The sequence below is a fragment of the Podarcis melisellensis genome (assembly GCF_964234715.1).
Source record: "Podarcis melisellensis genome assembly, chromosome: 14".
Classification (NCBI taxonomy): Eukaryota; Metazoa; Chordata; class Lepidosauria; order Squamata; family Lacertidae; genus Podarcis; species Podarcis melisellensis.
In genome coordinates, this window is record NC_138546.1 from 12,797,753 (window position 1) to 12,824,793 (window position 27,041).

The following is a 27,041-nucleotide window of genomic DNA, read 5'->3' on the forward strand; positions in this document are numbered from 1 at the left end:
CTATGTATCTGGTGATGTGGTGTTACCGTTTGCCCTAAAATGTTGATGAGTTCTCATGCGGACTTTTTGGGTGTGTGTGTTGTTGTTTTTTAAAAAAATTCCAGACTGATGTGGAAATGTGGAGAACCAAACCCAAGGGTGGAAAAACGAGAAACTGAAAGAAACCGAAAACAACAGATTCTCGTATGAGAACCAGTGTGGTGTAACAAAGGCCATGTTCACACCATTCGTTTAAAGCGCTATGATGCCACTTTAAACAATCATGGTTTCCCCCAATAATTCTGGGAGAAGGAGTTTGTGATGGTTCCTGAGAGTGGTTAGGAGACCCCTGTTCCCCTCACAGAGCCACAGTTTCCAGAGTGGTTTGACAAGCAATCCCTCTTCACAGGGAACTTGGGGAATTATAGCTCTGGGAGGGAAATAGGGAGTCTTTAGGGAAGAAATTAGCCTTTCTGTGTAGGGCTATGTGGATGGATGGTTGTATATAAAAGCATGCAGCCACATTCAGAACTCTGAAGCGGGTAGCAAATAAAGTGCTTAGTTATACTATAAACCACTCAGAAAAACCGGCTTATATCTCCCTTGTTGAATTGCACATTGTCGACTATTCCATTGAGTGGAAGCATTCAGTTGGCTGATGAATAATTCTGCTCAGTTCTCCAGAAAATAAATGTGTGGAAACCTACTGCACATATATTTATTTAGCCCCTGAAAATGACTTCTTGACAAACTGCTTGCATTCCAAAAATAAAAAGGGCATTGCAGTTTGAGTCTGCATTACCCTGCAGAGTAAATCCAACTGAAAACAGAATGTGTGTGTATACCTGGGTGGCCATATTCCCCAAAGTGAGGTGGTGGATACTCCATGTTATTTTGCTTTGGGGAGTCTGCGCAGGAGCAAGGCCGGCCCACATATGAGGCAAGGTGAGGCTGTGACTGCCTCAGGCAGCAGGATTCACAGGGGCAGCAGATCCCGATGCAGATCTTTATTCCCCCTTGCTTCCAAAGTAGATCCTCGCTCACCCCTTCTTCCCTGGCAGGGTGGCATTTTGTGGTTCACCTCAGGTGCCAAAATATATTGGGGCAGCCTTGTAGGAATCAACAAGACTGTACAGTGTTGCTGTTTTTAACAGTCATGGGCGGGAGTTGATGGCCTACTATCAGATTCAGGTTGCACAGTTGAAGATGAGTTGGAGCTCCTGCCCAACAAAGCTATTTCCCCCAAAGATTGGACCTGTTACGATAAAAAAAAGTAAAGGGGAAATGCACTGGGAAGTGTGGCACAACACCTTTGACGCAATGTCATTTAACCTCCCTGCAAACAGTTCAGAATGAATGCTCGTTAAATAGTTGACACCCAGTTTGGGATGAATGCGCCTTAAACAGGCCAGCTTGAAGTGCCCTGGAAATAATTGCATGCCCTCCAACATTTCTCTGATGAAAATAGAGATGCTCTATTCCATAATAATAATTTCACTATTTATTCCCTCCCCCCCCCCCCACATCTGACTGGGTTGCCCCAGCCACTCTGGGTGGCTTGCAACATATATAAACACATAATAAAACATTAAACATTTTAAAACTTCCCAATACAGAGAAACCTTTAGAAAGCTTGGGGGTCAGATAACTCCATACCTCTTCCCCAACACTGATGAAAATAGGGACATCCTGTTACCATAAAGCACCAAAGCTGCAGGAAGCAAAGGCTCTAGCAGCCAAGTCAGCTGCTTGTGGCTGGAAAGCCAAACAGGATGTTTGTGACTGTTGCCATGGGAACAAAGGGGCAGTCCATTCTGTACTGAGCACCGGATGTTAGCTCAGTGTGTGTGTCATGTGACCCGTACTGGAAGTACATGGGTGGGTTTTATTCTTACTGCTGTGGAGTGCAGACATGTTTCTCTGTACTGATGTAAGAGACAGAAATAAAAGATGTAAATAGAATTCTGTCTGCTTCTTTCCCCTCCCTGGGGGACACCAAAGGGGAGAGAGGAAGAACGGTGTGTTCCTCTCCCACATCTGAGAAGAATCGCCGAGACCTCGGCTGCTTATCAGCAGAGTGGAGCAGTGGGGAGGTCGCCAAGGAATATCTGCCGGTGCCTACGCTGTGGCACATTCCTCTGATCCAGGCAGAATTCCAACACATCCTACCATATCCTCCAACATTTATCTGATGGGAAAAGGGACGTCATAAGGAAAAGTGGAACATTCAGGATCAAATCAGAAACTGCGACAGCTTCTATAAATCTGGGCCTGTCCCTGGAAAATAGGGACACTTGGAGGGTCTGTAATTGCATTAAACAGACCGGGACTTGTACCTTTTCAAGGAATAAGGATGAGGGGCCCATATAACTCAGTGAAAAGTGGGCTGAGGTTCTATACTTGCTTACATGCGTGCAAGGCCCATTGAGTTGCATGGGGTTTACTTCTGAGCAAAGGATTGTGCCATTCCTTACAGGTGTCTCCTGTAAGTTGATAGAGCCGTTTCTATCCTCGGTTCATGAGGATGTGGTCACACTTAAGATGTAAAAAAAAAATGACAATGACAATAAAGTTATTAATTTATAAGAGTTTCACATTCCTCTGTGTTTTGATGTTTTCCTATTACATTAAGGCCCCACCCCTTCATCCCTGAGGAGCCCAGGAGTGCCTTCACTTACATTTTGTATTTCAGCATAGCAGATTTTGCCACAGATCACTCGAATAAACCAAATTAGTTCATTTTGTAAAGGGACAAACGTGAACTGAAATTAGTTCCTTTTTGGACATCTTAAACTCGTTCCTTTTTAAAATTAACTTCCTGTGCTCTGACATGCACAGAAGCGCAATAACAATTCAGAACTGGTCTAGGCAACCTTTGACCAGACCTGTTTGAGACTCTACCAATTTAGGAAGTTTAAAAACAACAACAGGGAGTATTGCAACCTTCCTTATGCGTGCCCCAGGCATCTGCTTAATGAAGGGTACAACTGAAAGTTATATTCTGCAAAACTGAAGGGGGGAACTTTGTTAATGGATAAGCAAATACTGAAAGCCTCCATTCTGAACAACCGCAGTTTAGAGACCTCTCTCTCTCATCATACCGTCTCCTAATCCTCCCTTCTGTCTCTTAAAATGAAAAGCTACAGGCAAGCCACAAATTGGAAGACTAATTAAGAACTTGAAGGAAGAATCACTGTGTGTGCCTAATCTCGGAACTGGAGAAAAGTATAAGCAATTTAATAAGGTATCTGGACTGATTAAAGCGCTCAGCACTGTATTCCATAGTTGTTCTGCTTCCTGGCATTCAAGCAGGACTGGAAATAGATGCAAAGGAGCAGCTTTTGACTGGAAGAATGGAGCTAGAAGACTGTGCTCACAAATCCGGTCTGGCAAGTGAGAAACGGAAGGTATTTTTGCTGAGGGCTGCTGTGCCAGAGTCACAATGCAAAGGAAGCAAATTTGATGCTAACGAAGCGGTTATTTTAGTAGAGAGACCCTCAAGTCTTCTTTGTGAATGGTGTGCTACTCTTCGAGTTTTTGTAGATTATCGTCCCAGTCCAGGGAAGCTTAAGGGTTTGACACACAGTGACCTGACCCATGTCACCCAGGGAGCTTCAGGGATGAGATTTGAACTCTGCTCTCATAGGTCCTAGGTAGGCAAACTAAGGCCCGGGGGCCAGATCTGGCTCAATATCCTTCTAAATCCAGCCTGCAGACTGTTAAGTTGTGGGTGAACATATCAGACGACACAGCGATTCTTCAAACAGCTCTTGTTTATTCACAGAACAGAACTGAACTGAAGGGTTCAGTCAGCCTGCTTATAAAGAGCTCCACTAGAACGCAACAGTAACCATTTTCTATAACTATCCAATCACTGAATGTCACTTTCGATCCCTTATTTGCATATGTGGACCTGAACTATCTACAGTATCCCCCTGCTGGCCCAGGGTGAGAACTTCAGTACATAACACAGACGATCTGGGGACCAGCGTGTTTTTACATGAGTAAAATGCATCTCTGGGTTATTTGTGGGGCCTGCCTGGTGTTTTTACATGAGTAGAATGTGTGCTTTTGTTTAAAATGCATCTCTGAGTTATTTGTGGGGCATAGGAATTCGTTCATTTCCCCCCAAAAAACATAGTCCGGCCTCCCCACAAGGTCTGAGGGACAGTGGACCAGCCCCCTGCTGAAAATGTTTGCTGACCCCTCCAACACACTAACCAATTCACTATGTAGGGGAGACAGTGTGAACCACCTGGCTCAATTGCATGAATGCAAAAATCCAGTTTTGAAAAATGTCAGTAGTGGCCACGGTGGGAGGGGTGTAGATGGGGAGGCAGAATTTAACCCTTTCCAACTGTGTTATGGTCCTGAAGAAAATGGCCCACCACTTGCTGCTATTGTCTATGCTGACTGGCAGCACCTACCTGGAGATGCCACGGACTGAAACTAGGGCCTTCTGTATGCAAAGCAGATGCTGTTATCACTGAGCTGAAACCCTTCCCCAAACAACAGAATGAATATATATGCAAAGTAGATACCCATGGTAGAGACTCATACATCCAGCTAGGACAGCCCATCAGAAGACAAGTGTCTCCAGTTGTTTCTGGAAAGTATAGATAATGAGCACCTGTCATAACTCGACAGGTGTGCTGTTCCACAGAACAGGGGCAGCCACATTGAAATGGATACATTGCTAGAGTGTATATTTTCTTCTGTTCCCAGGATGAGTCAAACATCCCATCTCAGTGTCTCCAATTTCTTTTGCTGTCTAATTTAATAGTCTGTAGCAGGAATGGGGAGACTGTGGTTTCTCTAGATGTTGTTTGACTGATGGGCGCTGGAGTCCAAAAAGATTTGGGGGGTGAAACAGAGCTTCCCCAACCCTGGCCTTTTTTTTGCAGACTGAAAACACAAGATTCTTGAATGACTGAAATATATTATTATTTATTACAGTACTGCAGATGAAGGCAACGTGCTGTTTTTATTTCACCAACAGGTATCTCTGGGCATCAGCTGAGAAGTCTCACTAAAATCAAATAGTGGCTTTTTCTAACACCCCATGGAAATCAATATGTCTTGCTTCTGGTTTCTTGACTTTATACTCTTGTCCTGTTATTCATCCTCTCGGATACCTTTCCTCTGGCTAACCCTTTAGCATGCTAAAATCAATGAATGTACTCGATGACACCAAGGAAGATCACACAAAACAAGGCGGCCCTTGTGGTTTTCTACTAGTTATATTTTATTGTTATATTTTGTTCACTATTCCAGCAGAAGAGGATTTCAGAAAACTTGTTTAGGTTTATGTCATTTTACTACCGATGTCCTATGCATGTGGAAAGGAGATTACTTGCATAAAGCGAAGCTAATGTAGAAAGATTTATTATTTATTATTATTATTTGAATATTTACCGGGAGGGAATTGAAAATATGGTCCAGGGCATTGTAACCCCATGGAGGCTTTTTTTAAAAGTCATTTTTATTTGATTTTACAAATAAAAGTTTATAATAATCCAAATACATATCTATATATAGATAGAGATTACCCCCTCCATGGGTCCTATTGTCAACATTTACAACTGCCTATTATTCCATATTCTATATTTTGCATCCAACCACATTACCCATAGTATTTGTTACATTACAAGTGAGATTAAAATCCTGCTAATGTTTTCATCTGCTTGCAGAGGTCTCTTAAATAGATTATGAATTTTCTCCATTCTTTTTTTAAAGTTTTTGTCCTCTTGGTTCCTGAGCTTTCCGGTCAGCTTTTGCCATTTTGGCATAGTCCATCAGCTTAGATTGCCATTCCTCTCTGGTAGGGACCGGGATGGAGGAAAGGGGGGCAGTGGGGGTGGTACGCCCTGGGTGTCACCACTGAGGGGGGTGACAAAATGCCGGACGGCACTCACCGCGGGGCCTGCAGCGTCCCTGAGCCACACATCTTTCCTGGGAGAGCCACAGTGGCTTATACGTGCAGGCTCTGCGCTGCCCCAAACAGTCCGCCCTCTGCCTCCCCCTCAGCTGTAGGGCGGCTGAGTGCGAGGAGGCAGGCAGACTCCTCAGAGGCCCCACGGAGCTTCCTGCCCCGGCTGGCCCCGCCCCATGAGTGACTGGCCCCACCCCTGGGCGCAAGGCATGCGTGCCACCCCAGGCGCCCGATCAGCTTGTTCCACCACTGGGTAGGGACTTTTTCTTCTTTCCAGTAACCCCATGAAGGCTAACAGAATCTCAAGGTGCATACGGTGGTACCTCGGGTTACAGACACTTCAGGTTACAGACTCCACTAACCCAGAAATAGTACCTCGGGTTAAGAACTTTGCTTCAGGATGAGAACAGAAATGGCGCAGCAGCAGCAGCGTGGCGGCAGCAGGAGGCCCCATTAGCTAAAGTGGTACCTCAGGTTAAGTACAGTTTCAGGTTAAGAACGGAGCTCTGGAACGAATTAAATTCTTAATCCAAGGTACCACTGTACTTTGATGAGGGCATGAAATAGCGATTTACTTGGTATTTCATATGCAGTTTCAAAAGAAGTCAACTTTCTTCACATCCCTAGCCACGGGTAAGCTCTATTGAGTTCAATAGTGCTTATTACTAGGAAACCACACACAGGTTGATTGCAGTTATGCTGGTCCTAATAAATTGTGTATTTTGCAATGGCCTGTTGCGCTTTGCTCTCTCTCTCTCTGCCTGTCTGCATGAGTGTGATATATGAAGCACGATTGTGATGAGAGCTCCTGCAGTTCAAAATCTATCACTGGATCTAGCCAGCAATGTGTTGCAATCAGTCTGCTGCCTGGAAGGCAAAATCCCTTTCAAATGCTTGCTGAGCCACAGCACGTCAGTCTCAGTTCTGTAGACCGAAATGTATCGATTTATGCAGAGGAAACCATTTTCCCTTGGCAGGACATATATGGGCTTCCCCTCCATCACTTTATCTAGTTTGGCTTCAAGTTCCTGATTGTGTGAATCATCGGAAGGTGCTTTAGAGCAGAGCAGACTGTTTATCCATCAAGCTCAGCATGGTCTGCTCTGTTAGTGGTTCTTTAGACCTGCAAGCAGTGGTGGCTGGTGTCCATTGAGATGGGTAATAATAAATAATAATTTTTTATTTATACCCCGCCCTTCCCGGTTCAGATAACCGGGCTCAGGGCGGCTAACATCAAATTTAAAACACTTAATTGATGCAACAAAAAACAGCATAAAATACGGTATAAAACACGAATAACAATAAATTCAGAATTCAAAAATCAATTTACAGGGGAAATCCATCCAATAAACATTAGATGATCACCAGGGCTAGCTGGCTAAATTAATCCTATTTGAGCCAGCAAGCAGGCCAGGGGAGAATTAGCTGTGGGATCCCAGAGCGGGTAATCTTCCTAAAATAGGGAAGGGGAGGGAAGGAAGGGGAATAAAAGATCAGGCTAAGTTCAAATTGAAAGCCAGGCAGAATAGCTCTGTCTTAGAGGCCCTGCGGAAGGAAGTTAAATCCTACAGGGCCCTGGTCTCATGGGACAGAACATTCCACCAGGCCGCAGCCATCACTGAGAAGGCCCTGGCGCCGGCGCTGGCCCTGGTGGAGGATAATCTGACTTCCTTAGGGCCCTGGACTTCTAAACTATGATTATTCATGGACCTTAAGGTCCTTTGTGGGGCATACCTGGAGAGGCCCTAAGCAGAAGGCAAGGAGACTAACAGCATGTGAAGCCACAGCCAATGACGGGCAATGGTTGTCTGTAACAGCTGGGATAGCACAGTTGGCAGAGCATGAGACTCTCAATCTCAGTGCTGTGAGTTTGAGCCCCTCATTGGGCAAAAAGATTCCTGCATTGCAGGGGGTTGAACTAGGTGACCCTTGACTTAAAATTTACAGCACACTGTGAGCTGAAGGAGAACTATATGAAAATGATGTATTGGTGGTATTTAACACCTCTAAAATTAGCAAAGATGTATAGAACTGCTTTAAATGTATGTTGGAAATGTAAGGAGAAGGAAGGCACGTTATACCAGATGTGCTGCACATGCAAGATAATAAAAGCATTCTGGGAGATGATATATAATGAGTTGAAAAAAATGTTTAAAATAACATTTGTGAAGAAACCGAAGCCTTTTTTATTAGGAATTTTAGGTGCAGAGATACCAAAAGAGCAGAAATGACTATTTATGTATGCAGTGACAGCAGTGCGGATACTACCGGCCCAGAGATGGAAAGAAGATAAAGTCCTGACCAGAGATGAATGGCTGATGAAGTCGATGGACTATGCTGAAATGGCAAAAATGACTTGGAAAATCAGAAACCAGGAAGAGAGGGACTTTATGGGAAGTTTATGGGGAAAATTCACAATGTACTTAAGAGAACACTGTAAACAACTAAAAACTTTGACAGGATTTGAGTAACGCTTGTAATGTACTAGAAACCAAGGTAAAAATGGATTATTTAGGAAAAATAGAGAAAATATGTGAAGCAGTGGGAAAAGATTGAAAATGGTAACCACGGAAGGGTGGAGGGGAGTCTAAGGATTCTGGCAATCCTAAATGAGGATGAGGATGTTTAACGTTTGAATTTAAATGTGCAATGTAAAACATAAAAATGGGCATGAATTTTCAGATTTTTTTAAAATTGCAAACAGAGGTGGAAAGGTGCAAACTGAACTAAAAGGACTCACCTATACAGCTGTAAATATAGCATTTTAAGTGTGTTCTAAGTGCATTATACAAATGGGACACTAGATGGTGGTGATGAGCTAATGGCAAATTCCATATATATATTTTAAATTGGGTATTTTTTTTAAAAAAAGCATTTTCACAGCATTTTTAATATCTGTGTAGATTCAGCCCAAAATTCATAGATTTATCCTAAAGACTCAATGAGGCTGAAAAAAAATGGCTTCATCCAGTGCTCACCCTATGCAAAGTAGACACCTTGAAACCTATGGACGTATTCACTTAGATTCATCAATTCCAGCATGTCTACACTGAGTAGAATGTAATCAGAGTGGCACCGCGGGGCTTGTCAGCACCTTGGCGTAATTCTGTGCTGCAAAATTCCCCATTCCTGCCTTACCTGACTCTCTCACTAATCACCCAGCTCCTTTCTCCTGTATATAGAAGTCCCTTTGAACCAGACAAGCATTTCATCTTGAGAAGGGGTGTGGGTGGAATGCGTGATGCCCTGCTACCTTCCTTGCACTTGTGATTAGGCACTTGAGTTCTCTGTCTTCTGTCGCGGGACTTTTATTCCCAGGTCTGCGGTTTGATGATGAAGTTTTTTCTCTTTGCATAATTCAGAGGATCAGTCACTTTGGTTTGGCTTTTGATGTTCCCCTGCAGGCTGAGCAGGGCTTCCTTTCCAAAGATAACACTGTTTCTGATAACCCTTTTAATGCGCATGTACACACATGTGCTCCCATGGGTCATGTCGCTATGATGCAGCCTCAAAATCCAAGAAAAGGCAGTGGTTTGGTGTAGGCAATAATATAGTATGTTTCCTCCAAGGAACTCAGGGTGGTGTATCCTTGTCTCCCTTTTTTGTCTTCACAACTATCCTGAGAGATGTTAGTTTAGTGTTTCCAAACTGTCTTTGGACTACAATTCCCATCATCCATGACCACTGGACCTGCTAGCTAGGGATGATGGGAGTTGTAGTCCAAAAACTGCTGGGGACCCAAGTTTGGGAAACACTGGTTTAGCGAAAAGGTGAGTGAGGAAAAAACTGATATGTGTTTATAAAATTATGGCTCTCCAGGTGTCCCTATTTTCCAGGAACATCCCTGATTTAGAAAAGCCATTCTGGTTTCTGATTTGATCCCAGAATGTCCCACTTTTCTTTAAAATGTCCCTACTTTCATTGGAGAAATGTCGGAGGGTATGGAGTTATCCAACCCCCAAGCCGTCTGAAGGCATAGGGAGGTTTTTAAAAAATGTTTAATGTTTTATTATGTTTTTTATATATGTTGGAAGCTGCCCAGAGTGGCTGGGGCAAGCTAGTAAAATGTGTGGGGCATAAATAGTAAAATTGCCATTATGTAATGGGACGTCCCTATTTTCATGGGAGAAATGTCGGAGGGGATGTTATGGATGGCATGGAGAAAGGTTTTGTCCCTTTCTCATAACTCTATAATTTTTGGGCAGCAAAAGAAGCTGAATATGGAAATTTGTGAAAGCTTGGAGGAAGGGGGCAGCCTCATTTTGCCTGTTAGAGTAAGCCCTGTCAAATCAGCCCTAATGCTGTGGCTACAGGTGTCCCCCAGTAATCCCATTCTCTCTATGCAACAAATAAAGATGTGATCCACCAGGATCCACTAAAGGAGCAGTGGTTCAAATCTGAGCAAATAAAGAGGGCTTCACAGCAAACAGAAACCGAACTCCCTCAGCTTAGCTGAGACCTCTAATATTCTTAGCTCAGTGGCAGCCACCAGCTCAATTTGAAACCCAAATGCTGCTGCTAAACTGTTGTTTTGGTTCTTGCAGAGAAGACATTCTGGCTTTGCAGAAGAAGATTTGACCTTCCTTGTGGTGTAACTGAAATCCTTAGGGATTCTGTCTTTCTGGTGTATCCGAGCGGTGAATCTCAGGGGAGCAGAAGCGTCGGTCTGTGGCAACCAAACCAACAAAGAATATTGGGGCACCTTAAAGAACCACGTTATCAGAACCACCATGGTTAACTGCACAGGGTTACTCTCACCTGGTGGATTGAACATACAGAGAAGTGCAGGATGCAAATACTGGGGCCATTTATCTGAGCTTTGACCTTTAATTTCTTTATCACAAATATTTGTATACCACAATTTCATCACATCAAAGCAGACTACAGCCGTGATAATACAATGGTAAACACATAAAGATGAAAATAGATCCCCAGCTGATTATAGAAATGTCACAGACTCACTGCCACCCCTTAATTTCATGGCCTTATGGTCTAACATTTTACAACTTTTAATCCGTCTCTCTACTTTTTGCAGGGTGTCAATCTTGCAATTCCATTGACAGCTGCAAAAGACCCCTCTGCCTGTACATGCCTGTTCAACCACTGTCATATTTTCCCATTCCTGCAACCCAGTGACAAAAAGTCTATAATGAAACGGCTGTTCCGTTTGCTTGTTAGGGCAGAGGATTAGGGTTGTTATAATGGGCTAATGGTCTTAGCGCTGGCATTATCTGCCCTTTCCTCTATAAGCCATTTAAACTGGCCTACCTGGATTTAAACCAATTTATTTTTCACAGGCAAGTCAACAGCACCACACTGGACTGCAAGCAAGTACTTAGGCTTAATCGGTTTTTGGAACAAGCTGTATGGAAAGATAGGAGAAGAAAGCTCCCTAGATTCTGTCAGGAATCAATCAATAGCTTTTAACAGCTCGTCATTTTCTAAGTGGAAGTTGTTAAGTTTTTGTTGTTGAAAAATCTGTTGGGGGAAATTGGAGTTTGATTCACAGTTTTTATAGGCAAGCTAAGGAACAGAGCTTTTATACTATCGGTGCACCATTGGCACACATAAGAGGTTGGGAAAACATTGTCTATTGATCAAATCTTTGGCTCTCTTGCATCACAAGAACCCTATTGCACCAGGCCAATAGCCCATGTAGTCCAGCATCCTTTTCTCACAATGACCGATCAGATACCCATGGGAAGTCCACAAGGAAGTCCTAAATGCAACAACACTCCACCTGCCTCAGATTGCCAGCAACTGGCATTCAGAGACATATTGCCTCTCATAGCGGAAGTAGGACATAGCCATTGTGGCTTGTGGCCATTGATACGCAGTATTATCTGATGAATAGCCAAGAAAGACATTGTAAAAGGGGTTCCGACTGGAGAAAATCCTGGTGCATATCCTATGCAGGAACAATGCACAGGAAACAGTGTGTGGTATAAAAGAATGTCTTCCTAAGAGCTGTTCAACAGTGGAACCTTCTCCCTCAGGAGGCTGTAGACCTCCTTGGAGGTTTTTAACCCTTTGAAGGGTTTGTAAGTAAAGCATTTTAAACTTACTAAAGGTGTGGTCTCTTTCTCTGGTAAGGGAAGTGGGTAGCTTTGGAAGAAACTTAGAAGGGGGTATTTTAAAGGTCTGACAGTCTATATTTCCATGCTTTGCTTTGCTGCATGTTTTGTCATTCAGAATCTCTGCTGGGGCTCTCTCACTGGCCGTGCTGGTCCCACGGGGGGGGGGGGGGTTACCGTGCGGCGTGGTCTAAGTCCGGTCCTAGGTCGAGGGTAAGGAGGCTGTCCATGAGGGGCAAAGCGAGGTCCAAAGCGAGGAGTCAGGCATGGTCAGGAACTCTGGCAGGAGAGCAGGTCAGGGTGCTGGCAGGTTACCAACAGGTTACCAACGACCTGGGACTGGGCTGACTGGCCTTTATCTCCTCTGAGACATAGGGCGGCCCCAGTCCACAGGTGACTCAACTCTCCTGGCCTGGAGGCGAGCACTCCTCCTGTGACAACTTAGTTCCCTCCGCCTCTCTGCCCTGAGCCTCTGCAGCTCTGGAGAGGCTGGAGGGTTACTGGACCCAGAGGCAACCTCACCTTCCCCTGACAGGGCTGGAAGAGGAGCACCTGCAGGCAATGGGTCCTCAATCACCTCCGGAGCCACAGTGGATTCAACTGGTGTCTGCTCCTGAGGATCCAGCACAGGTTGGGGCCCTTCAGGTTCAAGCCCCTGCCCCGGCTCAGCTGGCCCTGGAGGCAGGGACTTCTGTGCAGGCTGGGATTCCTCAGGTTCAGCCTCTGAATCTGATTTCCAGGCCATCACACTGACGTGAGCAGGGGTGCCTGCTCCTGAGGGTGAAGGTACTCCTCCCCCCAAAAAAGTTTTTAAGCACTGTCCCCTCAACATCGTTTGGGGCTCAAGTCCCAACAAGACAAGATGTGAGACCACACCTTGGTTGGCACTTACATAACATTCCTGGATATGCCAACGTTTACTGCCCAGATCTCAGGGGTCCTTCTGTATCCCTCAAAGCTGTTTCATCGTTTGGCTGACGCATTCTGCCAAATATTTTGCAATTGAGTTTAGCACTGCAGGGGCTGGATGCTTAATCTCTGTGCGTTTCATGAAGGTTAGCATTCTGTTGACTGTGAAAGAAATTGTCCGTCGCAGCTTGCAAAGGCAGAGGTGCGCCAGACACGATGGAAATAGCACAGAGATCTCAGACCTCATTTTCAGGAGCAAGTGCTGGATGAACCCTGACTAATATTATTTGTGATCTGTTGTCAGGCCACGATAAAACCAAGGTGGTTGCGTTTGCAATAGTGGCTCCCAAAAATTCCTGTGATTTTCTAAAGACTTCCACCATGGACTGCAAAGAGGACCATCCACAATATAGTATATTGACGTTGTTGTTAATTTCAGTTTCTCTTGACAGTTATCACTGCCATATATTATTAGTGTGATTATTAGTGATATATTTTGTCCCAACTTCCCTCGTGGTTTTTTTAGCAGGAATTTAGATTTCCTACCCATTTGTGATTGTAGGTGCTTGTTCTATGCGCATGCATTGTTAGGGCCATTATGTCACAGATAAGTATAATCGCTCAATTCACCACAGTGGCATTTGAAGAAAAGCATTGGCTTTGGGAGTTTTCGATGAAAGTGTCTCTAAAATTAATCGCAGGCTGCAAGAATGAAAATGTTCAAAGTGCCCTTTTGCGCTTTTGTTTTGTTTTTTAGCAGCTGCATCGTATATATATGGAAGTGAAAGGATTTTTTTTTTAATGATTGTTATTCCAGTCAGGTCTGCAAAGAGATTTTCACAATTCTGCAGGCAATGGAAGATCTGGGTTTGCCTGTTTTAACAGGGTCCAGACAGGATGAGCTCATCTAGGTCTTTCCCCAAAGATCTTTAGACTTAACAGCCATCATGACTGGACATCAGATTCTTAAGTGGTTCCAGTCTGCTGTGTAGGAAGAGAATCTGATCAGTATAACTGCCTAAGACTGGGATGAGGGATCCTGTGACAGTAAATTGGCCGAGGGACTGACAAAGATTTATTTATTGATCACATTTATGTCTCACCTTCCTTCTACAGTGGTAACCTCGGGTTACATACACTTCAGGTTACATACGCTTCAGGTTACAGAAATAGTGCTTCAGGTTAAGAACTTTGCTTCAGGATGAGAACAGAAACCGTGTGGCGGCAGCAGGAGGCCCCATTAGCTAAAGTGGTGCTTCAGGTTAAGAACAGTTTCAGGTTAAGTAGAGACCTCCGGAACAAATTAAGTACTTAACCCGAGGTACCACAGTATTTGCTCAAGGTGGAACTCGGTGTTCTCCATCTCCTCATTTATTTCATTTCTTCATTTCACTTCACTTCACTTTTCGTTTGTATACCGCCTTTTTTATATCACTATACCCAAGGCTTTTACAAGCTGAAGAAACAACAAAGATCACACACACCTTACAACAATCGGATGCAATACAAAAATGTCATAATAAAAAACACACGTAACTTTAAAATAAACAGCTTATGTCAAATAAAGTACTGCTCAATAATCCACGAGAATATAATAGTACACTGAAAAAAGAAATATCAGCAAATAATAAACAGAAATTCACTCTTAACAATTACAATAAATAATTTCTAAACTATGATCGATAAAAATAGCAGCAAGTCACAGTGCATCAAACAACACAGTGCAAATCGAGAAGCAAAGATGCACAGCTTATAAAATTATTTTTTAAAAAAATATCCCTGAACTCTTCTTCTCTCTTCCCAGCTGCTTCTGACTGCTCTTCGGCCTGTCATGGTCTGGAAAAGGCTACTGGAGGTGGAAGAAGCCATTGCCTGGCGGCCAGCACAATGCCTCTCTTCCCATCGCCTTCCCCTCACCTTCATTGCTCTGTCCACTTTCTCCTCTGACCCTGCCCACCTCGGGCATATGACCTTTGGAAGTTTGACCAAAAACGAATGTGGTCATCAGTCTGAAAAAGGTTTGCCATTCCTACTACAACTTATAAACTTATCTCCCACTTGGACTACTGCAATGCACTCTACGTAGGGCTACCTTTGAAGGTGACCTGGAAACTACAACTAATCCAGAATGCGGCAGCGAGACTGGTGACTGGGAGTGGCCTCCACTGGTCCTGAAAGACCTACACTAGCTCCCAGTACGTTTCCGATTCAGTGTGTTGGTGGTTCCAATTCAGTGTGTTGGTGCTGACCTTTTAAGCCCTAAACGGCCTCGGCCCAGTATACCTGAAGGAGCGTCTCCACCCCTATCCGTTTAGCCCAGACACTGAGGTCCAGTGCCGAGGTGAGAAGTGAGATTACAGGGAACCGGGCAGAGGGCCTTTTCGGTAGTGGCACCTGCCCTGTGGAACACCCTCCTATCAGATGTCAAGGAAATAAACAACTATCTGACATTTAGAAGACATCTGAAGGCAGCCCTGCTTAGGGAAGTTTTTAATGACTGATGTTTTAATGTATTTTTAATCTTTTGTTGGAAGCCGCCCAGAGTGGCTGGGGAGACCCAGACGGATGGGTGAGGGTATAAATAAATTGTTGTTGTTGTTGTTGTTATCTTGTGGTAGAGAGAAAGGGAGAGAGAATATGCATTGCAATTTGTTTACTTTTCTATTCCTTCTAGGGAGGGAGAGATAAGAAATGCTTTTGGTTTCACTGATCTTCTCACAATAACCCTGATATCAAAAAGGCTGCTGCATTTCATCCCAGAAACATTTCTGCGGCAGCCTGCCATCCGCTGAACCAAGGATGTTTTGTGTTTCTTCCCCCGCTCCCTTCAATCTTTTAATAAAGACCCAAAGTTTAAAAATAAAAAAGAACCTTCACAGAGAGTGCTGTGGGAATTAAGTGAATGCTTTTATGTAAGCAGTGGATTAAAATAAACCCAATCTGTCTAGAAAAGGTTTAAATTAATATGTATGCATTGGCTCAGAACCAAAGACATGGCAAGTTCCTATATTCTTGGAAATTTAAGCTGCTCACACAATCCACACTGAATATTCTTTATTCAAGACTTTTCAAGGACACGGTTCAAATGAGCTGAAATACCTCCAGCACATCATGCCAAGTCTGAAGCGAAACCAAACAAAATTAAATTGTTGCGTAGCAGGTTCAAGTTGCATCATTCAATTGGTCAAAACACCAGTACAGGTAAACTCATATACTTAGTGTTAAAGAATATATAACAGGGTTCTCTAAATACATTGTTAATGAATGGCACACATCCCAACCCACTTCAATATATATATATATATATATATTTCAGATTTACCCAAATTTAAGAAGAGAGAAAGTGTGTGTGTGTGTGTTTACAAGCTGAAGTGTCACAAACTTTCAACAGCCTTGTGTGGGGCGTGATAGAATCTATTCACAGGGAAGAAGGTCTTAGCATTTCTAGGTTGGGCTGGGAGAGAACCCTGGCTTGTGGCTAATCCCAGTAAAGGTAAAGGGTAAAGGGACCCCTAACTGTAAGGTCCAGTCACGGACGACTCTGGGGTTGCAGCGCTCATCTCGCTTTACAGGCCGAGGGAGACGACGTTTGTCCGCAGACAGTTTTTCCAGGTCATGTGGCCAGCATGACTAAACCGCTTCTGGCGAAACCAGAGCAGCACACGGAAACACCGTTTACCTTCCCTATTTATCTACTTGCACTTGACATGCTTTCGAACTGCTAGGTTGGCAGGAGCAGGGACCGAGCAACGGGAGCTCACCCCGTTGCGGGGATTCGAACCACCAACCTTCTGATCGGCAAGCCCTAGGCTCTGTGGTTTAGAACACAGCGCCATCCGCGTCCAGCCAATCCTAGTAGACCTGTTCAAATTAATGGGCATGCCTAGCTTAACTTAGGTTTATCCCAGTGGTTTCACACTAATTTCAGCCCCCTACTTGAAACCCTGGAGAGCTGCTGACCATAGGCACCAACTCTAAGAGACCCAGACCACTTTGCCCACCAAATTGACAGTTCCAAGCTGCCCCAGCCTCCTCCTCCACTGTGTGAAAGCACAGGTAAGACGCCCAATGGCCTTGCCTGCTCAGCACCTTTAACAAACTACAGTTCCCAGAATTCTTTGGGGGGGGAAGCCATGACTGTTTAAAGTGGTATATGCTGCTTTAGATCTATAACACAGATGGAAACTAGGTCAGACGCCACCTCCACACCGGAGAGCAGAAAGCTAGGTTAGGGGTTGGTGCGGCTGGAGCACACTACATGATGCACAGAGATCGTTCCTCCCACACTCCTCTCCCTTCACTCCTCAGAATCTGCTGTCTGAGGCAGCTACCTCACTTTACCTTAAGGTAGCGCCGGCTCTGATCCCAATTCCACACAGATCAGAATTATAGATTTGGTGCGTATGTTGTATGGCGGTGTTATTGTAACCCACCCTGGCACCTTATGCTGGCTAAGAAATCCTACAACTAAAATAGAAGCATATCTATGTTGTCCAATAGCTTTCTAATCCCTTTCTCGCCTTGCAGAACCATAGATGATAGGTACTAAAGTATCTGCTTCCCATCCAGGTTTCTTTGGTTGTTCATTTTGTTTTGTCTTCCTGCTCATCAGACTTTGTTCAAACTCTGGCCATGTAATTCCAGATGACCATATGGAACTAAGGTCAACCTACAAAGGATGTAGCTCATGGCACTCAAGCCAAAAGCTTTGGGAGAGCACAGGAGAACAAACACCATCTCTCTGAGGATGTGGGTTTGAATTCCACCACTGTAGGAAGCCACTGTTCAGGGGAAGGGCTGCATCTTACCAGATTCAATCTCTGACATCGCCAGAAAGGGCTGGGAAAGTCCCCTGCCTGAAATGCCGAAGAGCTACTTCTAGTCTGTGGTGACCAGGCCTAGGAAATGTAGTCCCTTCCAGATGTTGGCAAACTTGGGAGACCAGGGTTCAAATCCCCACTCAGCCATAAAGCTCACTGGGCAACGGTGAGCCAGTCAGTGCCTCTCGGTCTAACCAACCTCACAGGGTTGTTGTGAGGATTAAATTCAGAGTGGGGAGAACCATGTACACCACCTTGAGAATAATAATAATGATGATGATGATGATGTCACCCATCTGAATGGGCTGCCCCAACCACTCTGGTCAGCTTCCAACAAATTATAAAACCATAGTAAAACATCTAGCAGATGTCTTCTAAAAGTCAGATAGCTGTTTATTTCCTTGACATCTGATGGGAGGGTGTTCCACTACTGAGAAGGCCCTCTGCCTGGTTCCCTGGAACCTCACTTCTTGCAATGAGGGAACCACCAGAAGGCTCTTGGAGCTGGACCTCAGTGTCTGGGCTGAACGATGGAGATGGATATGCTCCTTCAGGTATACAAAAGCAATGAAACAAACCAACCAAATGAATGAATGAAATCCCTGATCCTTGACAAGCCATTGCTGTGGCTGATGAGAGTTGCAGTCCAACAACATTTGGAGAGCGCCATGTTGGCTACTCCTGCTGCAGACCCTACTGAGCTAGATGCATAAGGTGAATGTTCCTCCCTTCTTCCTATCAGCGGACTATCATCAGTGCCTGCAGCTAACTGGACTAAGAATGGGAACAAGGCCGCAATATTCTCATCCCTACCTGGCTGAAACAGAGACCAAGTGCAGCAGAGGCTGCCCAGACTCGCTGGGCTGTCCCCGTGCGCTTTTGACCCGGTTCTGGGTCACCTCCTCCCCGGCATCCGCAGGCCGGACGGAGATGACAAGGCGCCTGCGGAAGTTCTGCCCGAGCAAGATGTAGATGAAAGGGTTCAGGCAGCTGTTGGCGTAGCCCAGGCTGATGGCCACATTGTAGGCATAGTAGAAAGCGAGGGTGGGCTGGGGCACGGCCAGCTGGACCAACTGCAGGACGTGGAAAGGGGCCCAGCAGACAAAGAAGGCCAGGCAGATGGCGATGGCTACCCGAGTCACCTTCTTGGTGCGGAGCCTGGTGCACCTCTGCCCGGTCAGGGCTTGCGAGGAGCTTGCCATTCTCAGCAGGATCCTTCTGTAGGCCACGGTGATGAGGGCGAAAGGGATGGCGAAAGCCAGGAAGAACTGGTACAGGGTGTACCAGTAGACGTCCCGCTGAGGGTCCGGCAGGCAGATCCCACAGCCCAGCAAGCCTCCGCCCAAGGGAATGAGCCTTGCGTACATCCACACGGGAGTGATGCTGAGGAAGGAAAGAGCCCAAAGGATACAGATGGCCGAGATGGCTACGGGGGGCTTCCGGAAGCGTGTGGAAGTGAAGGGGTAGACCGTGGCCAGGTAGCGGTCAATGGACATGGCGGTGAGGATGTAGGTGCTGGTGAACTGGCTGTTGGCGTCCAAGGCGGTGATGATGGTGCACATGGTTTCTCCAAAGTGCCAAGCACCATTGCCAAGCAGCTGGTGGATGAGGAACGGCATGCCCAGGAGGAAAAGCAAGTCAACCATGGATAGGTTGATGATGAAGATGTCCGGGACGCTGCTGGTGGGGCTGGGTTTCTTGAAGACGGCGCAGATCACCATGCTGTTGCCGATGATGCCCAGCAAGCAGATGATGCCAAACAGGGTGGGCATGATGAAGGTAGAGTAGCTTGCAGGGCTGAGGTCGCCTTCCAACGGGGGAGCGGGGAAGGAGAGGAAAGACAGAATAACTTCAAATGGTGCTCACATGGCTGACCACAAAGGATAAGGCTATCAGTGGAGGCTAGGGTAGCTGTGCTCCACCCTTCACTGTTAGAGGCTGACTACCAGTTGCTGGGGAAGCACAAGTGAGGAGAGAGCTGGTGCACTCAGGTCCTGTTTGCCCGTTGCCCACAAGTCCTTGGTTAGCCACTGGGACAACAGGCTACTGTTCAAGATGGGCCATTGGCTTGATCCAGCAGTCTCTTCTTACATTGTAGCATTATTTATTAATTTTATATCCCACCCTTCTTCCCAAAGGAGCCCAGCATGGCAAGCATGTCAATAATAAAAAAAATACAGCTGCATGCTTCTAGAGACAGTGAAAACCTTCTCTTTAAAATGATGATAATAAACCCAGTCCTCTTTTTTTAGGCAGAACATTCATTTTTATTACTGAAATTTTGTCCAGCAATGACAATTTTAACTTGTCCCATCTTGACATATCTTTTTAAATTTCAACCCATGATTTGACAGAATTATTTTGGAACAATGTACTGTTCATATTTGTCATAGTAATACCCAAGTACTTAACTTTAACAGTATTTAATAGATAGTGATTCAAGCAACGGGTGTCAGCTTACATCACAATCTTATATTAAGTTTATATTGAGCTTATCTGGTGCACAGAGGACATTTCAGGTGTTGAAGAGGATTATAAGACCATGTCCACCCTGGGCACTTTTGGGAATTCCTACAAATTCTTCATGAAGTTCACCATGTCCACCCTGTGGATTATTATTGATAATCAACCTATTCCTACAAAACAATGTCAAGGTTGTCCAGAACAGCATCTTTCAGACCATAGAATGTCTGAGTGAACAGGGATGCTTCAAAATTGCTCCTGGAAGCTGTTAATGAAAGAGACAGGTGCACCTCACCTGGGGAGCATTCCACAAATGGAATGTCAAGGGACACCTGGGCACACACACCCCGCCCACAGTGGCAGCCCCACCAATAGGGCCTCCCCTGCTGATCTCAGGGCTCAAGGTGGTCGATACAAAAGGAGGTGCTCTTGCAGTATCAAACAGCTTATGACATACATTTTTTGTGGACTGGGGTCCACTTGGTCAGATGCACAAAGTGTTATCCTCTAGCTTCATTCTGCCTTGTCCCCTCTATGAATTAAGGGCTATTGCAGGGATGGAGGGGTGGATGTCCTGGACTCCAACTTCTGTCCTCAGCCATACTGCTTGGGGCTGACGGGAGCTGGAGTCCAATGACATGTGAAGGACTACAGTTTCTCCATCCCTGGTTTACAACAAGCTCCCAGCAAAACAATGTTTACAAAAGTTGATAAGCACTTTATTGCAGGGAATTTCTTAGTTTTGGTCAATAGAATGAAAAAGTATCCAATGTCCCATAAGCCCTCCAGATGTTTTTTCTGACTCTGATGTCCATCAGCCCCAGGCAGCACAGACAGGGAGGATGGGAGTGATATCCTGGCAACATCTGGAGGGCTGCAGGTTCCCTATCCCTGCTAATATCACCTGCCTCCTCTATTAAGCTTTTCTTTGGACATGTCTGGTTTGCAGAGCCCACTGCACTCATTTGCAGTTACGCTAATCTTGCAAAATGTGTCTGGAGAGAAGCACCAGAAGGACTCAGAAGGGTCTATATGTGCTTTTTCCATGGAAAAGGCTTCGGAATAGACACATAGCACATCCTCCTTGCCTCTTATTTACCAAAGCGTTTGGAAGAAAACAGCACCGTTTACGTTTGTTACAGCGGGAGAAAGAGCATTTCTCGTGGACATATCAGACCATAACAGTGAAATAAATGCATGCAGAAGCCTCCAAATTAAGAGAGCTTTGCACACCTAACTCTACATGTTCCTATGCTACACAGTTCCAGAGCTGTGGCTGCCTATGTAAATGCATATAGTAGTTCCTGCACATAGACACACATAATGTTTAATGTGCAGCTATCACCTGCCCCAATTCCTTTTGCAATAAATCTAATGCACACAGATGTTGGTGGGTCTGACATGGAAAGAGATTCAGATGAGAATCCGTATAAAGTTCCCATGGAAAAGAATCCCTTCCTCTTGTCTCAAAATACTACGGCTCCCTCCCCTTGACTTACCGTTGTGGGAAAAGTTTTGTCCTGTCTTGGAGATATTTGGAGTGCTGTCATTCATGCTCACGGTGTGATTCACGTGGAAATCCATCCTTCAGGGAAGGGAGACTGGATCCCATCAGCGGTCGGAAGATGCCATGCTTTCATTGCTGTTTCATACGGAAGAATGACAGGAGGGAGGCTGGATCCCCAGGAGAGCCTGTAAAAGCAACAATTCTCCAAGCGATTCCTTTTGTGCAGCTGGAAGCAGCAGTTTCCCTTGCGGAGTGGATGCTCTAAAGCGACTGCAAAGGCAGGGAGCGGTGGCGAAAGCAGACTTTGCTTGCTCTCTGCTCCACCCTCAGGACAAAACTGACATCAGAGTAGAAAGAAACAGAGTCTAGAATATCGTCACTGCAACACCTTTGCAGTATGCAGATGAAAAGGGGGATCCTGGAAGTAGGAGAAATTTGCAGGTTCATTCCCTCTCCCTCTTTACATAGTGACGTTGGCATCAGAGAGGTGGAGGGATGTCTTCGACCAACCTGTATGGCTTTTTCTTGGTTTCCCATCCTTGCAACTAGGTTTGGAAACCAAGCCTTATGAGGAACGGTTGAGAGAGATGAGCATGTTTTCGCCTGGAGAAGAGAAGACTAAGAGGTGATAAAATAGCCACCTTCAAATATCCGAAGGGCTGTCACATGGAAGCTGGAGCAAGCTTGGTTTCTGCTGTTCCAGAGCAGAGGACCCGAACCAATGACTTCAAATAACAATGAAGGAGATTCCCATGAAATGTTAGGAAGAACCTTCTGACCGTGAGAGCTGTTTGACAGTGGAGCAGACTGCCTTGGAGCGTGGTGGTTTTTAAAGAGAGGTTGGATGGCCATCTGTCAAGGATTCCTTAGCTACGATTTCTCCATTGCAGGGGGATGGACTAGATGACCCTTAGAGATCCCTTCTAGCCCTGCAATTCTATTATTCTAGCCTCAGGAACACCTATTCATGAAGCTCTCATCTGTGCATGCCTGATTATCTGCACATGTGCAATGCCATTTGAAATCTCCATTTAAGCATGAAGCAAACATGGCTTAGATTTTCTAGCTGGCTGGTTTGAGAGAAAAAAATCACTCTTCCTGGTGAGGTAATGGGTCATTAAGCTAACAAAGGAAGAGGCTCAGTGGCAGAAGACACAGGGGTGACCCTTCCCTCAACTCACTGGTAGCTAGAAAGACAAAGGTCAGAGTTGTTTGTGTGCAAGCTAGAAGCTAGGGGAAGAAGCAGGCTGAAGCCTGTAATGGACAGACATGCCTGATTTCTGCTCACATCCAAGGCTGTGGCTATGGGAGAAGCAAGACCCTTCGTAGGCTCAGGTTGTACAAAGGTTTAAATAAACCACATATCATGAAGACACCACAGTCTCCGCTGCCTCTCATTCCAAAGGAAACACAAACCTTGAACTCCTGGAATCTTGCACCATTCAGAGGTTTGGGTGGCGTGCAACCATATTACTTCTTCTTTGGCGATCACTTGTAGCCAATTGCTTTTCATGAACACGGTTTTAACAGTGAATCCGTAAGTGGCTGTGGAGGCCAATTCTGGATCCACACATCCTTCCACAGTGGGGCTATTGGTTTCTGAATGGGAGTTGATCACGGTGAGGGTTTGCCAAGCGTGCCTTCCTCTTAGCACGTTTCGTCCTGAGTTCAAGTGTCTTCAAAGTCCATGACACCTTTGGTAAAGGCTGTTCTCTGATTGGAGCTCTCGCAGGCCAGTGTTTCCCAATTGTTGGTGTTCATACTACATTTTTAAAGATTTGCCTTGAGAGAGTCTTTGAACCTCTTTTGCTGAGCACCAGCATTACGCTTCCCATTTTTAAGTTGGGAATAGAGTAGTTGCTTTGGAAGATGAGAATCGGGCATCCGCACAACATGACCAGTCCAACGAAGTTGATGTTGAAGAATCATGGCTTTGACACCATATTAAATATGGAGTCTTCCCTGCCACACTTTGAACACAACTAGGCTGCAGCCCCACAGAGCAGGGGTCACCAACAGGATGCCTGTTGGTGGTGCATGGACCCAGAGAGGCTTTCCCTTGCACCCCACAGCAGGGTCCCCTGAGCTGCTTGAAAGAAGGCTCGGGAGTGTGGTTGGTTGCTGTATGTTGTGTGTTGGAGAAGGGGCTGCAGCTAAGTAGCAGAGCATTTGTTTTGTGTGCTGAAGGTCTCAGGTTCAATCCCCGCCATCTCCAGGTAGAGCTGGGAGAGAAGCTCCTTTCCTAAAACCCTGGAGAACTTGCCGCCAGTCAATGCTGAGCTAGACAGACCCATGACTTGACTCAGTGTAAAGAAGTTTCCTCTGTTCCTATGTGATGCCGCCGGTTTCCAAATATGCCCATGGGCTCAGGAAAATGTATTGATCCCTGCTAAGGACATTAATTATTGGGACGCGGGTGGGGCTGTGGGTTAAACCACAGAGCCTAGTGCTTGCCGATCAGAAGGTCGGCGGTTCGAATGCCCGCGACGGGGTGAGCTCCCGTTGCTCAGTCCCAGCTCCTGTCAACCTAGCAGTTTGAAAGCATGTCAAAGTGCAAGTAGATAAATAGGTACTACTCTGGCGGGAAGGTAAACGGTGTTTCCGTGCACTGCTCTTATTCGCCAGAAGCGGCATAGTCATGCTGGCCACATGACCTGGAAGCTGTACGTTGGCTCCCTCGGCCAATAAATGAGATGAGCGCTGCAACCCCAGAGTCAGCCTCGACTGGACCTAATGGTCAGGGGTCCCTCTACCTTTAATGACATTAATTGGGGGAGAGTTCTGTTGAACTCCATGGGGCTTCCTTGTATGGGGTAGGGTGGGCGTTGGCAGTTTTTATTTATTCAAGTGCAAGCTCTGTCACCCCAAAGACAAGCACTATCTTCAGTCGTCTCTAAGTGCCCATCTATATTGAGCTTTGGTCAGGCCAAAATGTACTTGAATTTCATCAAGTAGCTAATGGAACAATTGATAGATGGCTGATTAGCACTAGTCACCAACTAATCTCTTAGCTCTTGTGATGACTGCAGTATCAAACTTTTGAGATGCCGACTGCTGGTTTCGTAATTAGAAATGTTTCCCATTTCTTGCCAACGAGGAAGTCTGTTTGTAATTTATTTTAAAGACTTTTAGGGCACAAAAAAAAATGAAACCCTCCCGAGGCAGCTTATCTATATACAAAAAGCAAGACATAAAAACAAAATATCCCATTCTGTTATTTAAAAACAGCAGTCTAAATGGTGGTTCACAATGTAGCAAGAAACACACACGCAAACTCATTTGACACAATCTAGAAGGGAAAAAATTAAATTAAAATTAAAATATGTACAGTAGCAATAGCAAGTTCAACATCTCAGCATTTCAAAGCCCATTCCCTAATACTCTGTTGCATTGTGTATTTGCAGAGACTTTCTTGTTAAATGCATTCACTCCTGAGTCCAGAAAGCAACAAATATTGCTTTGCATATTAAACAAAATGCTTGATAATTATCTTGATACCAGTTGAAGGAAAAACAAAAGTCAGATAATGCAGGGAGGGGGGGAGAGAAAGAAAGCACTAGCCCCCACTGACTCCTTTCATCTTAAGACATTTCCTTGCCTGCAAGTCTCCCGAGGTGCTTTTTAAAATAAGAAGAGGCTGTTTGAAAAGCACAGACCCTTCTTTGCCCTTCAAATCTTTAAGAGTTGGTTTATTTTGTTGTTCAGAGAATAACCCTCTCCACGGGAATTTCTACCATTAGAATTAACATATGGATGGAAAAGGGAAGAGGGAAAACAGATTCTCCCTCTCTATTCGCTTGCAAAATTACAAAGCAACTCAAGTCCTGGTTAATTTAGTTCCTTGACAAAGGAGGAAAGCAATTAGGCTTTATCAATATTTCCATTACACGTTCCCGAGTCTGTTTCCCCAGGCAGACTTTTATTTCTTTCCTTCTCTCTCTCTGTTTAGTGCAGGGATGGGGAACATTTGGTCCTCCAGATGTGGCTGAGCTGCCGCTCCCAACAGCTCAGCAACCAGGACCAAGGATGCAATTCAGCTACATGTGGAAGGCCAAAGGTTCTCCACTCCTGATTCAGGGCTTCAAAGTACAGCCACTGAAAAGCAGCCAGCTGCTCTAAAGCGGGATGTTGGAAGTCTTATCTCTGGCCTCAGTTGTACAGTGTAGTTGAGAGGGAACCCGAGCGTCATCTAGTCCAACCCCCTGCGACGCAGGAAATCTGCCCACAGCATGTCATGCTACTGTAACTGCGTTTTATAAGTTGCTGCTTTTTTAGGTTACAGCTGCCCCAGGAGGGCTTTTTTTTACCTTGAAAAGTGGTCTCAACATATTTTTAATGAAGCAATTTATCTGCTCTGTTTGTTGCTGTTATGAAATTGGATTTTTTTATGCATGCTGTGTGTGTGTGCGAGCACATGGCTCTGGCTTTTTAATTTAAGTTACTTGCATGATTGTTTACAAATTGATTTTAGCCTGCCACCCCAGTGGAGGCTGGTCCATAAGGGCAAACCTCAATCTGTCCTCAGGCAGCCCCCACCTGCCTGTTTACTGACAGCTGGTCTAGTGGGCGACCTTTGCTGTTAGCGCCCACCCTCCTTAGTCTTAGTGTTGCCCTTGTAGATCTGAGCAGGGGTGAGGATGGGGGCATAACTAGAATGAGTTGGCCCTGACTGTCATTGGCTCCTGCGGTGCCTAGTGTTGGCTTCCTTGCCACCAGCCCTAACAGTCCCAAAGGGTACAAGCCACCATGGTGCTGACAACTTTGGTTTTGCCTTCAGGAAAGAAAAAGGATGCAGATTATTAAACTAATAGAAGATGAACCCTGGAAGAGACTCTGCCTAGGGATAATCCACCCACCCTTGTGGAAGGCTGGGTTACTTTATTCTATGGAACTCACTGTGGTCTAAACCACAGAGCCTAAGGCTTGCTGATCAGAAGGTCGGCGGTTCGAATCCCCACGATAGGGTGAGCTACCGTTGATCGGTCCCTGCTCCTGCCAATCTAGCAGTTCGAAAGCACATCAAAGTACAAGTAGATAAATAGGTACCACTCTGGCAGGAAGGTAAATGGCGTTTCTGTGTGCTGCTCTGGTTTCACCCAGAAAGCGGCTTGGTCATGCTGGCCACATGACCTGGAAAAACTGTCTGCAGACAAACGTCAGCTCCCTCGGCCAGTAAAGCGAGATCAGCACCACAACCCCCGAGTCGTTCACGACTGGACTTAACTGTCAGGGGTCCTTTACCTTTTTAGCAACCAAGATGGAGAATACATCCCAAGCAAGGGAGCCCCAATTCTGCTTTCTACATTTGAAGAAATGTAAGGAAGGGGGGTTGTTCTCCAATGCCATTCATTTCCAGT

General features: G+C 45.3%; 1 protein-coding gene across 2 annotated transcripts; it reads right to left on the reverse strand.

Moving 5' to 3' along the window:
• Positions 1-18,010: 18,010 nt before the first annotated feature.
• Positions 18,011-22,303, reverse strand: MCHR1 (melanin concentrating hormone receptor 1). 2 transcript variants are annotated; one of them, XM_081887353.1, is made up of 3 exons: positions 22,195-22,303; positions 21,677-22,102; positions 18,011-19,521 (listed from the first exon to the last, which is right to left on the reverse strand). In XM_081887353.1, the coding sequence occupies exons 2-3, from the start codon at positions 21,759-21,761 to the stop codon at positions 18,524-18,526; spliced, it is 1,083 nt and encodes a 360-aa protein (XP_081743479.1). In that variant the 5' UTR covers positions 21,762-22,102; positions 22,195-22,303; the 3' UTR covers positions 18,011-18,523. The 2 variants fall into 2 exon arrangements, with proteins under 2 accessions (XP_081743479.1, XP_081743480.1); XM_081887354.1 differs by lacking the exon at positions 22,195-22,303 and having other exon boundaries at positions 18,011-19,511; positions 21,677-21,730.
• Positions 22,304-27,041: the final 4,738 nt, after the last annotated feature.

Bases quoted from the DNA above. Each gene is read 5' to 3' on its own strand.
- MCHR1 (XM_081887353.1), bottom strand. From the start codon at position 21,761: ATGGATTTCCACGTGAATCACACCGTGAGCATGAATGACAGCACTCCA. The intron at 19,522-21,676 runs GTAAGTCAAGGG...CCCCGTTGGAAG, and splicing joins ACAAAACTTTTCCCACAACG to GCGACCTCAGCCCTGCAAGC.